This window comes from Staurois parvus, unplaced genomic scaffold (assembly GCF_062004578.1).
Source record: "Staurois parvus isolate SC_StPar_1 unplaced genomic scaffold, SC_StPar_1.0 ptg000097l, whole genome shotgun sequence".
Lineage (NCBI taxonomy): Eukaryota > Metazoa > Chordata > Amphibia > Anura > Ranidae > Staurois > Staurois parvus.
Window position 1 is genome coordinate 2,391,833 of NW_028317893.1, and position 13,694 is coordinate 2,405,526.

The following is a 13,694-nucleotide window of genomic DNA, read 5'->3' on the forward strand; positions in this document are numbered from 1 at the left end:
ATCCCTGTACTGTGTCCGCAGTCTCTGGTCATCCCTGTACTGTGTCCGCAGTCTCTGGTCATCCCCTGCACTGTGTCCGCAGTCTCTGGTCATCCCCTGCACTGTGTCCGCAGTCTCTGGTCATCCCCTGCACTGTGTCCGCAGTCTCTGGTCATCTCCTGCACTGTGTCCGCAGACTCTGGTCATCTCCTGCACTGTGTCCGCAGTCTCTGGTCATCTCCTGTACTGTGTCCGCAGTCTCTGGTCATCTCCTGTACTGTGTCCGCAGTCTCTGGTCATCTCCTGTACTGTGGCCGCAGTCTCTGGTCATCTCCTGTACTGTGTCCGCAGTCTCTGGTCATCTCCTGTACTGTGGCCGCAGTCTCTGGTCATCTCCTGTACTGTGTCCGCAGTCTCTGGTCATCTCCTGAACTGTGTCCGCAGTCTCTGGTCATCTCCTGTACTGTGTCCGCAGTCTCTGGTCATCTCCTGTACTATGTCTGCAGTCCATTAGTTCAGAATTTTTTTTTCCTGTTTTCTGCCTCTAAAACCTAGGTGCGTCTTATGGTCAGGTGCGTCTTATGGAGCGAAAAATACGGTAGATAACATTTGTTTTCTTAGGACATATAAGGGTTGATTTACTAAAACTGGAGAGTGCAAAATCTGGTACAGCTGTGCATAGTAACCACTCAGCTTCCAGGTTTTAATATCAAAGTTTAATTGAACAAGCTGAAGACAGAAGCTGATTGGCTCCCATGCACAACTGCACCAGATATTGCACTCTCCAGTTTTAGTAAATCTACCCTGTAGCATGCTCCAGCGGCAGCTTTACATCATTCACATTTAAAGTGGGCTTCATGATGGTTACAACATTGGAACAAGCATGCACAATGTACATTAGAACTCCCCTTGTACTATCCATTGAGAGCTTGTACTAATGCTGTACTATGTTTGTTCTCTTTCATTCCCATTGCCAGTGCAGAGCTGGCCACATGCTAGTAGATTGGAAGACAAACGATTTTATGAATATTCAAAGAATATGCTATGCTCATCAGTACTTGGGGAGCACAGTGGCTAAATGGTTAGCACTTCCGCCTGGCAGTACTAGGGTCGTTGGTTTGAATCCCAACCACGGCACCACCTGCCTGGAGTTTGCATGTCATTTGTAATACATACACATACTAGGGCCAATTTAGACAGGATCCAATTCACCTGCCAGCATGTCTTTGGAGTGTGGGAAGAAACCGGAGTACCCGGAGGAAACCCACATAGGCACAGGGAGATTGTTCACACTTGACTATATTTCTATCTCTTAAAAAATGCTCCTATAGCATTAGTATGGGTATTAGACAGGCGTTAATGTGCTTTAGTACGGGCATTAGACAAGCGTTAATGAGCTTTAGTACGGGCATTAGACAAGCGTTAATGAGCTTTAGTACGGGCATTAGATAAGTGTTAATGAGCTTTAGTAAGGGCATTAGACAAGCGTTAATGAATGAGCTTTAGTAAGGGCATTAGACAAGCGTTAATGAGCTTTAGAAAAGGCATTAGACAAGCGTTAATGAGCTTTAGCATGGGCATTAGACAAGCGTTAATGAGCTTTAGTAAGGGCATTAGACAAGCGTTAATGAGCTTTAGCATGGGCATTAGACAAGCGTTAATGAGCTTTAGTAAGGGCATTAGACAAGCGTTAATGAGCTTTAGAAAGGGCATTAGACAAGCGTTAATGAGCTTTAGCATGGGCATTAGACAAGCGTTAATGAGCTTTAGTAAGGGCATTAGACAAGCGTTAATGAATGAGCTTTAGAAAGGGCATTAGACAAGCGTTAATGAGCTTTAGTATGGGCGTTGGACTGGCGTTTTACAAGCATTTTAAACACTCACCAAATGCTCTATGTGCAGCTTTGATGCGTTTTATAAGTGTTGTACAAATGTTTAAACCACACCACAAATGCCTATAATAAATTGTAATGGTATTAATGCTCCGCAACCACACTGCAAACGCCCCACAAATGCCTGCCAGCATGTTTGTGGAGTATCACCAAAGACTTGAATGGGAGGCGTTGAAAGGCTTCAAACTCCTCCAGACTTGACATGAGGCTTCAATTTTGAATAATGTGAATAGCACTGTGTGTTATCCATAGTACCATTTGCATAGGCGTTTGAAGGGTGTTAAAATTGCCCCTCAAACGTCTGCTTTCAATGCCAGTGTGAACAAGGCCTTAGTCTATCATTCCGGTATGTCTGACTGAGAGTGCACTGTATAGGTGGCTTAAAATTTTATCAGCAGTTATTAAACAGGGTGGATTGCAGTTTAGTGCAGATATGAATCTACAAATCTGTATAAGTAATATGGTTACAAGTACAGTTGCTGAGTGGAAATACGATTTAATTTCCTATTATTTTATTCAGTGGTGCTGCAGAAGCTACTCTCTGCCACAGGTGGTTCGGGTGTGTGCACACGCACATGCTGCAACTGCTGGCTGTCAGATACAAATAGGGTCCAGTGCAAGCTGGGTATACACATCTTTTTTTGTTTTTTTCATTCAACCAGCGAGTTGAATGAAAAAACTAGTGATCCCCACATCAGCACAATGATGTGTTGCGGGGATCTTTCCCGCTGAGCTATTGTATTCTGACAGCGGGGACCGTACGACAGACAGTGGTGCACATGTACCAAAAGTTGGCTGGTTCCAACTTTGACCTTATAATAACCCTTTTGCTATCAGACCAATTTTTTTAACTTTTCACACTCCAAATGCACATTTTTCATGTCAAACACAACCTAAAACTCCCAAAACAAATTGCATTTCCTGAAAGTAGAGGATCTACAGTATAGAATAATTGTGCATGCTAGTGATGCTTGGTAAGAAAATGTTTATTCATCACCAGGATAACTACTTTTACTGCAAATGCCCTGCAGTAGCGCACATAGGAGCCTCACAAAGTGACTGTCATAAAGGTCACATCAATTTTTTTACAGTCTTGCTATCATGGTAGACCTTGGGGTGATCACCCTATTTGCTAATGATTCTGAATGCAGAATGTCTCAGTATTTTCTTCTCAGTACCTCTCACTGTGTCCCATTAATTATGAAAATCTCTTATCAGTCTGACTTTTTGATACATGACTTGGCAGATTGGTTTTTGGGTGTCTAATGCTTTGATAATACATATTTTTTAAATGTCATAAACCTTGAAATATTTAGAGTGCTCTTTTAAAATTTGCAAGAACTTTGACTCCTCAAAACAGTTTATGTAATACGAGAAAACCGACTCTCTGGAACATTTTCCTTTAGGCTAGGTTCACATAGATGCGCTGTGATTTTCCTGCTGGATTCAGTGCAATTTCAAGGCGTAGTTGTTCAGCGATTTCAGGTGCGATTCTGATGCAATTTGGCAGCATTCTCAGTCAGTCTCTTTCTCTGGTATTGATTTACTAAAAGTGGAAAGTGCAAAATTTGGTGCAGCTGTGCATGGTAGCCAATCAGCTTCTAACTTCAGCTTGTTCAAGTAAGCTTTGACAAAAAAAAAACTGGAAGCTGATTGGTTTCTTTGTACAGCTGCACCATATTTTGCACTTTCCTGTTTTAGTAAATCAAGCCCTCTGTCTCTCTCCTGACATGAACTAGGGATGGGAGATAAGGAAAAGGAAAGCAAAGAGAAAACTTTCTGCAATCATGTTATTTTAGGACAGATAAGTGATTTCCATTCAAGTCTATGTAGCTACAAATTGCACCGCACTGCACTAAACTTGCACAAGAACCTTTTTAAAATCGCATCAGAATCGAACTGCATATAAATGAAAGGCCTCCATAGAAACTTATGTTATTTCACATAACATGCAATTCCATGTGTTCTGGAACACATCAGAATTTGCATCAGTTTGAATTAGGGCTAAAGCAGTACTAAACCCAAAAGCAAAAATGTATATATTGCAGTTTACCGATCCTTAGATATGGTGGTTGCATTCCTTTTCTTTTTTTTTAACATAGGCTGGCCGTAGATGACTTTTTTTTTTTTTTTCAGTCCACAGCCAACCTGAGCTTTTACCAGTGGCTTTATGCTACTAAGTACATGACTTGGCAGACACACTTCACAAAATTTTTAGGATGGGTGTTCTCTCCATCCATATGCACAAGATCCTTTTACCAATTGGGTCCTCAGCCTGAGAAAGTCATCGCTGGAGCTTTCCCACAGATTAGAATACCTGGGCCTGAGGTCAGACATGGCCCTGTCCAGGATCTTTCTACCTTGGGATAAGTTCTGTCCTTCAACTCCCATGCCCAGGCCTTTGGGCCCAGAAAAATCGCTAATTACTCTAATTGCATGGAAAAATATTAATATTCTAAAATGTTCACCCTTTTAAATAAAAACCTATAAAATAAATATTCAAATCTGCTAAGAAATTAAAGTGCATCTCCAAAATGAAAAAATGTCCAAGGCTTGTATGGAGAAAAAGGTTGCAGGCTTGAAATGGTTAACACATACTATGCTGCCAGTTGCCAAGTTCTGTGAACTTGTAAAGGTCAGAGCCTTCTACTACAGATTGGGATAGGAAATGGTATATTGAAGGAATCAGACAGTGATGAGGAGCTCTAAGTACTGTGCAGATTAGCAGTAATTATCTAGTTAAGTACTTCCCAGATGAAGAGATTAGGTAATTTCTATGCAAATGATCACTTATTACCAGCTCATGATAGATTTTGGTGACGCATGCTGGGCTCCAGTACTGAGCTGTATGAAAAATCTGTATTTGGCATGAAATATTTATCAACTGCTGTAGGGTGTTGTTGACCTATTTTTGTGTATTTTTTCATGTTCACATTTAAATAATACGTAAGTGAAAACATAGTTGGAATCAACACCCATATTGCTGTAATGACATTATTTAAATAACATAATCCAGCCTACTCATTCAGCAAAAAGGACCTCAGTCTTACCGTACTACCTTGTGTGTTTCCCAGGAGGCACCAATAAAATCAGATGAATGAAACCAGGCAAAGTACTTGGATCAGCGGCCCATTCAGCCAGCCTACATATGCTTTTTTTAATGACATTTGGCCAAGCATGCAGCCTTTAGAAGCATGACACTGATCTGCAGGGAAGCCCTATACAGACAACATGCTAGACTGCAATATTAGCCCATTCTTAGATCACAATTATATTCCATGATATTCCATATCCAATACTTAATGGTATGCAAATAAAACAGTGCAGTGCTTTTGGGGGGTTGTTATGCTTTCCGACCATAAAGTGATTACTGCTCCTTATTGCCATTTAGACACAAAAGAAAGGTGTCAAACTGACCAGATCTAGAGCACAGGTAATGGAAGGAAAATTATATAATGATGTTAGACACGGCTAAGTGATCATGCTGAGCATATTTTTTAAATGTAACATAATATCCAGTCTGTTTCTGTGTGCAAGTCTAAGGTATTTTTATAACAATGTAAATGCATTTTTTTGTAAAGTGACATTTTGTGAATTGATCCAATTACCATATTTTTCGCTCAATAAGACGCACCTAGGTTTTAGAGAAGGAAAACAAGAAAAAAAAATATTCTAAACCAAAGGACTGTAGACATAGTACAGGAAATGACCAGAGACTGCAGATGTATTACAGGAGATGACCGGAGACTGCAGACACAGTACAGGAGATGACCAGAGACTGCGGACATAGTACAGGAGATGACCAGAGACTGCGGGCACAGTACAGGAGATGACCAGAGACTGCGGACACAGTACAGGAGATGACCGGAGACTGCGGACAGAGTACAGGAGATGACCAGAGACTGCGGACACAGTACAGGAGATGACCAGAGACTGCGGACATAGTACAGGAGATGACCAGAGACTGCGGGCACAGTACAGGAGATGACCAGAGACTGCGGACACAGTACAGGAGATGACCGGAGACTGCGGACATAGTACAGGAGATGACCAGAGACTGCGGACATGCGGACTTCCTCTGCGATCACCTCTCTCCCCGTAGTCTTCTAGGACATGTGACAGGTCCCAGAAGACTATGGGGCATTCACAAACATCAGTACTTCTCCTGCATGTGCAGTGGGCACCCGGCTGTGAAGCCGCAAGCAGTCACAGCAGGGTGCTCACACTAAAGATGATGAGGTGATGAGGACACCTCTGGACCAAGGAGCAGGTTCTGCTGCACAGAAGAGATGAGCGGCCAGCCCGGTAGTCTAACATGGCAGCGACGGGGGGAATACTGGGCCGGCCACTCCATATTCGCTCCATAAGACGAACAGACATAAAAGTGCATCTTATGGAGCGAAAAATATGTTATGTATTAACTGTGTAGTCATAGGTCGTGTTTCCTGTCACCTGGGTTTGATGTTACTTAAGGACAAATGCATACCAATAGGTTTATAACATACAGTATACTTATTCTGGAAAGCACTTCCTGATACTCATTACAGCTTATTGATCACATATTCATTAAGGTTAAGGGGATGAAATGATATTATATGGTATGTAATGATTATTCATACTCATGTAATCAAATGTTTCTTTTAACACAGCTGGAGGAGGAACATTTAAAAAACATTCGGAGGAAAGACTTGGAGGTTCAGAGTCTCACATTACAGAATAAACTGGAGGAGAAAACATGGGGCCAAGAAAAAAGTCTTTTAGAGCAAGAAATAAGAAACTTCAAGCGGAATGTCTTTGTTTTCTATGTGAAACTAAAATGGCTTCTAGCACATTGGCGCCAGTGCAAACGGGTGGAGGAAGAAGTGGGCGATGAATTGCTTCAGGTAATCGTTTTCATTGGTAAGATAATACTGGGCTGTATAAATTGTGTGTCTATCTATCTATCTATCTATCTATCTATCTATCTATATATCTATCTATCTATCTATATACAGTGGATATAAACAATCTACACACCCCTGTTAAAATGTCAGGTTTCTGTGATGTAAAAAAATGAGACAAAGATAAATAATTTCAGAACTTTTACCACCTTTTAATGTGACCTATAAACTGTACAACTCAATTGAAAAACAAACTGAAATCTTTTAGGGGGGGGGGGGAGTAAACATAAAAAACTAAAATAATGTGGTTGCATAAGTGTGCACACCCTCTTATAACTGGGAATGTAGCTGTATTCAGAATTAAGCAATCACATTCAAAATCATGTTAAATGGGAGTCAGTACACACCTGCCATCATTTAAAGTGCCTCTGATTAACCCCAAATAAAGTTCAGCTGTTCTAGTAGGTCTTTCCTGACATTTGCTTGATCACGTCCTACAGCAAAGGCCATTGTCGGCAGAGAGCTTCCAAAAGATCAGAGAGATTTCATTGTTAAAAAGTATCATTCAGGAGAAGGGTACAAAAGAATTTCCAAGGCAATAGATATACCATGGAACACAGTGAAGACAGTCATTATCAAGTGGAGAAAATGTGGCACAACAGTGATATTACCAAGAACTGGACGTCCCTCCAAAATTGATGAAAATATAAGAAGAAAACTGGTCTGGGAGGCTGCCAAGAGGCCTACAGCAACATTAAAGGAGCTTCAGGAATATCTGGCAAGTACTGGCTGTGTAGTACATGTGACAACAATTTCCCGTATTCTTCGTATGTCTGGGCTATGGGGTAGAGTGGCAACATCCAAGCCCAGCTAAATTTTGCAAAAACACATCTGAAGTCTCCCAAAAGCATGTGGGAAAATGGGTTATGTTCTGAAGAAACCAAGGTTGAACGTTTTGGTAATAATTCCAAAAGATATGTTTGGTACAAAAACAACACTGCACATCACCAAAAGAACACCATACCCACAGTGGAGCATGTTGGTGGCAGCATCATACTTTGGGGCTGTTTTTCTTCAGCTGGAACTGGGGCCTTAGTCAAAGTAGAGGGAATTATGAACAGTTCCAAATTCCATTCAATATTGGCACAAAACCTTCAGGCTTCTGCTAGAAAGCTGAACATGAAGAGGAACTTCAACTTTCAGCATGACAACGACCCAAAGCATACATCCAAATCAACAAAGGAATGGCTTCACCAGAAGAAGATTAAAGTTTTTGAATGGCCTAGCCAAAGCCCAGACCTGGATCTGATCGAAAATATGTGGGGTGATCTGAAGAGGGCTATGCACAGGAGATGCCCTCGCAATCTGACAGATTTTAGAGTATTTTTGCAAGGAAGAGTGGGCAAATATTGCCAAGTCACGATGTGCCATGCTGATAGACTCATACCTAAATAGACTGAGTGCTGTAATAAAATCAAAAGGTGCTTCAACAAAGTATTAGTTTAAGGGTGTGCACACTTATGCAACCATATTATGTTAGTTTTATATTTTTACTTCCCTCCACCTAAAAGATTTCAGTTTGTTGTACAGTTTATAGGTTACATTAAAGGTTGAAAAAGTTCTGAAATGATTTATCTTTGTCTCAATTTTTACATCACAGAAACCTGACATTTTAACAGGGTTGTGTAGACTTTTATATCATATATATATTTATTACTGTGAAAATGTTTGTTTTAGACATTTGTGAAAAAATGCTATAAGCCCTCATTTACACTGGTGTACTGACCTGTACGCCCATGTTAAAGTCTGTCTTCATCTGCCTGGGATGCACAGGTGTTCCATGCATCGATGAGAGGCCACTGGCTGCACGTACCTCCATGCGCATCCTTGAGTGTACTTTCATCTAGATCCGATGCACGGATCAGAACACAGTCTGTCTACATCCAGTTCAGTGCTTCGGACCTGCACGGATGTGTACTTCGGGATGTGCATGCATCCGAAAGTGAAGACAGTCCTTCACATGGGCGTATGGATCGCTAAGCCCATGTAATTAGGGACTAAAGTGAGAATGCTTTAAAATTATGAAATTAATATATGTTTATTAACAACTTGTAAAGTGAATAAACAGAAAAAAACAATCAAATTAATATTTGGTGTCTCCTCCTTTGCATTTAGAACTACATTATTTTTACATTTTTGCAACTACACTTGCATACAGGTAAGGATTTTGCAAACAAACAGGTTTTAATGATCAGTAAGAAAACGTTAATTCTAACAGAATTAGCTGTGGAATGAAGCAGGGTGAGGAAAAGCCATTCTCTACTAACACATTAAGGTAGCTGAAGATAGCTCAGTGTAAAAAAAACTTACATAAAGACAAGACTGAGCACAGCAACAAAGGCCCAGAATGCTCATCCTGCATCAACGAGGTCTCTCTAAGGCAGAAATTGTAGGGAATACAGGTGTTTGCAGATGTGCTCTCCAAGCTTTTTTACTGTAGTGCAAGGAAACAGGCAATGTTGAGGACTAAAATCGCAGTGGTTGGCCAAGAAAACTTAGTGTAGAAGATAAAAAACACTTCATGCTGAATTACTTTCACAATCTGAAGATGTCCAGTGGCACCATCAGCTCACACATAGCAGAAACCAATGGGACCCTGGTACAGCCATCTAAGGTCTGAAGAAGTCTGGTCAAAAATGATCTTCCTCTTGCAGCTAAAATCCATTCCTCCAATGTGGAAACAAGGCCAAGCGACTTTCTTATACGCAATTACACAAAAAACAGTGTGCAGAAAAATGGCAGCAGGTGCTCTGGACTGATGAGTCCACATTTAAAATGTTTGTTTGCAACAGAAGTCAGTTTGTTTGCTGAAGGCCTCCAGAGCAGTATGCATGCATCAGTAAAACACAGTGGATGTTCCTTGCAGGTCTGTGCCTACATTTCTGCACCTGGGGTTGTGACTTTGGTCAGATTGAATGGTCTCCTCAGTGCTAAAAAGTACAGGTGGATACTTATCCATCATTCAATAGTATCAAGGAGGCATTTGTTCAGTCCCAAATGTATTGCACAGCAGGACATTGACCATGAACATGTGTGCTGGTGTACCTTGGAGAGTTGATAAGCAGAAGAGGGCACACCAAAAATTGCTTCAAGTTAGTTTTTTTTTCTGCTTATGCGCTTTGTAGGTTGTTAGTTGGTAAATAGAAACTATTCCTTGCGCTTTTTTTCACAAGTGCCTGAAACAGTAGTGTGTGTGTGTACTGTATGTATACAGTATATATACACATTGCTCCCAGTTCATAAAGAGCAATAAACAATTGTTCATCCCTCATTTTGATTTTTTTTTTTTTGCATACCGTTCTGAATCTTTTATGAAATGTATTTTCCATGTTTTGCTTATTTCACGCTGGAGCACAGTACAGATCTAAACTCTTGATTAAATGTGTTGAATGATCAGTTGTACCCCATTAGATTACTTTACCCCAATCTTAGCCACACTCACAAACATCTTGACATGTGTTTCTGGATTTTTCTTTGGAATAAACTGAGAAACCACCAAGAGCGTGATGCCATGACACTCTTAAGACCAAGCCAAGAATGTTATGACTCAGGCCTGTGTTGTTCAAGTTTACTATTTAAGATGCTGTCAAGGCAGATAATTTATTATGAAGTTATGCTGAAAGTTAGCTTTTATAATCTTGTATGTATCTGTATATCATAATAGGTTTCTATAAAAAAAAATCTAATATTCTGCTAGTTCAGGTAGGTATTTTGTCAACATAATTCTTTCACAATAATTGTGAAATTATGTATTCCAGCTAAAGAAACCATTTTGTTTTTGCCAACAGCACAATATTCATGTATTTTATTATTTACATTTTATATATGCCGGTGACTTTGTTAACTGATTGCAGATTGATCAACTAAATACCCTTCCTGAGTTTGCTGGCCAACTTGACTTCAAAGAAAGTGACCCTGACTTGGAGGAAGGGGAAGAAGATGAGGATGATGGAGTGTTTGCCTTAACAGACTATCCCCAACATTCCACAAGCGAGCACAGCAGAGACCTCAGCCCCCAGCTACAGACACCTGAACTACTCCAACATCAGAAACAGGTATTGTTTAGTCAAATGGCTGCAGGAAGATGCAAGCCGTAACTCATTTGCAGAAAGGAATTAAATATAAAATATACCGTATATATACTAAGTATGCAAATTTGCATTTCTTTGCATAAATCTATATAAACAGTTTTTCAGAAATCTAAAACTAGAGATACAATCTTACATTTCTTTAGCCGTTGTACTGCCCACAGCTTTTCTGCTTGGTAAAGAGTGAAACAAATAGGAAACTCATCCCTTATAAGATGGGTACAGCCAAGGTTTCAGTGAAAGATGGTTCACCTGAAATGTAATGGAAGAGATGTGCAGTCCTTGTATATAACCCATAGTGCTCTGGGACCCCTTTGGAATACTGCCAGTTTCTTTGGATTTAAGTCACTTTAAGTGTTACTAAACCTACAACAGTAAAATCAGTCTGTATATGCAGTAAAGCATGCTTGTTATATGCACTGTGGAACCTAAGGGGTTAATCCGCCACATCATGTAAAAAGGATGTTTGATCCTGTCTTCTCTGATCCTCCTCTTCTTCTACTGCCCCCCATCCATCTTCTGATAGAACAGTGCCTTGGAGGCAAGCTGCACATGCTCAGTTTGGTTGTATTGCTAGATAGTTTTTTTTATTTCTTGGGAGGGTGCATGTGATCCGCACAGAGCCTATCAGCACAGTTGAGACAGAGGGTCAGTGGTCCTGCCGCCTCATAGGACAATTGGGGGAGAATGAAAACGCCTCCTACAAGCTTTAACCAGTGCTCTGCTGGACACTGATAGAAGTCACAAGTCTGCTGTAACTGCTGATGAGAAAATGTATTTATCAGTTCATATTTACTAAAATAATTGTATTTCAATGTTCTGTGTGCTGTGGGAGACCAGAAATAGTAAATGCAGAATCCTGGGTTTAGTAACACTTTAAGTGCACGTTTCACTATGATACTTTGATATCCAAATTCTCTTTAATTCATATCCACCTACTGAGAGGTCCATCATTACATTACTGCTCCCCAACCACTTGATGTTTTTTTCTTTATAGGTGCAAGATCTGTCAAAGCCATGGTCTGATGGTTTTGTAATTTTTTTCTAAATATAGCTTACACTTGAAAGTGATTGTACATGCTGAATGTTTTTTTACATTTATGCATTCTATGAATGAAGGTAAAAAACCTGTGTGCAACAGCCTCCCCAGCCCCCCTAATACTTACTTGAGGCCTATCCCGATCCAGCCATGTGCACGATAACAGTGTCTTTCCCAAGTCTCTCCCTCTTCATTGGCTGAGACAGCAGCAGGACCCATTGGCTCCCACTACTGTTAAACACAGCCAGTGAGCCAATGAGGAGAGAGTGGGGGCGGGGCCGAGCCATGCTCTGTGGTGAATCAACAGACAGTGCAGGGGAGAGAGCCTGCTCTGATGCCTCCATAGCAAGCTGCTTGCTGTGGGGGCACTCGCAGGAGGGAGGGGCCAGGAGCACCATGGGGGAACACCAGAAGAGGAGGATCGGGGTGCTCTGTGCATAACCATTGCAAAGAGCAAGTAAGTATGACTTGTTTGTTATTTTTTTAAAATTGCCTTTAATATCACTTTAAGCAAAACTCCAGTGTTTTAATGTTATGATTTGAAGATGCATTGACATTATTGTATTTGTGCCCAAGCAAAGTTGTAGGAAATAAATGTCCAAGTGGTTGCAGTTGCCTAGTAACAGAACTTACAACTGTTGCAACTTTCAACAGACCTGCAGTAGCACACTTCGTTTTTCAACAAGACATGATTTGTCCAGACATATTCCTCATCCTTTGCATATAGCAGTGTGAAATGTATATATGTGTCTGCAACCTGCTCTTCCTTTAATGGTAGTGACTGTAATACTCATGGGATACATACTGTATATTAACACACTGCAGCTGAAAAGTGATGACGGAATCGGTGCGATACAAATTTTCCATTAGCCAGAATTGGGTGAATCAAAAATTCACAATTAGCCTGAATTCCCTACATCCATTCACTGGCTAAGTCCTGCCACTTCAACTTCCGCAACCTTTCCATAATCTGCCCCTTTCTGACCAATGACTCCATAAAACAGCTTATTCCCTACTTGGTTAAATCTCGCCTTGATCACTGCAACTCCCTCCTCACTGGCCTACCGTTACACAGGTTATCCCCCCTTCAGTCTATTATGAATGCTGCTGCTAGACTCATTCACCTTACCAACCAATCAGCAACTGCTGCCCCTGTCTGCCAATCCCTTCAATGGCTTCCACTAGCCCAACGTATAACATTCAAAATACTAATCACAACATACAAAGCCATCCACAACACTGCCCCTAGCTACATCACCAACCTCATTTGCAGATATTGTCCAAATCATCCGCTCCGCTCCTCCCAAGACATCTTGCTCTCTAGTTCCCTCCTCACCTCCTCACACTCTCGCCTCCAGGACTTCTTCAGAGCCTCTCCCATCCTCTGGAACTCCCTACCCCAGTATATCCAGTAAGCCCCCACCCTGCCTGCCTTTAGGCGATCTTTGAAAACTCGCTTATTAAGTGAAGCCTACCCCACCTCCACCTAAGAACTATACTTGAGTCACCTCCATCAGATCATCCCCTGCAGCTATCACCTTTTGCACCACCTCCTCCTCCCTTTAGATTGTAAGCTTCATGAGCAGGACTCTCCTATTCCTTCTGTACTGAAATGTATTGTAATTGTTCTGTCCCCCTTTATATTGTAAAGCGCTGTGCAAACTGTCGGCGCTATATAAATCCTGTATAATAATAATTCGGAATTCTCAGTAGTATTAAAGCTGAACTCCAGAAAAAGTAAAAATGCTCCCTTTCA

General features: G+C 41.0%; 1 protein-coding gene across 6 annotated transcripts in view; it reads left to right on the forward strand.

The window, feature by feature from the left end:
* MTCL1 (microtubule crosslinking factor 1) overlaps nucleotides 1-13,694 on the forward strand; it is a 231,539-nt gene that overhangs the window by 166,745 nt on the left and 51,100 nt on the right. For all 6 annotated transcript variants that reach the window (XM_089670985.1, XM_089670988.1, XM_089670986.1 and 3 more), the window contains 2 exons: nucleotides 6,521-6,754; nucleotides 10,666-10,866. In XM_089670985.1, the coding sequence (XP_089527111.1) occupies nucleotides 6,521-6,754; nucleotides 10,666-10,866 (435 nt within the window). The remainder of the gene's footprint in view (nucleotides 1-6,520; nucleotides 6,755-10,665; nucleotides 10,867-13,694) is intronic.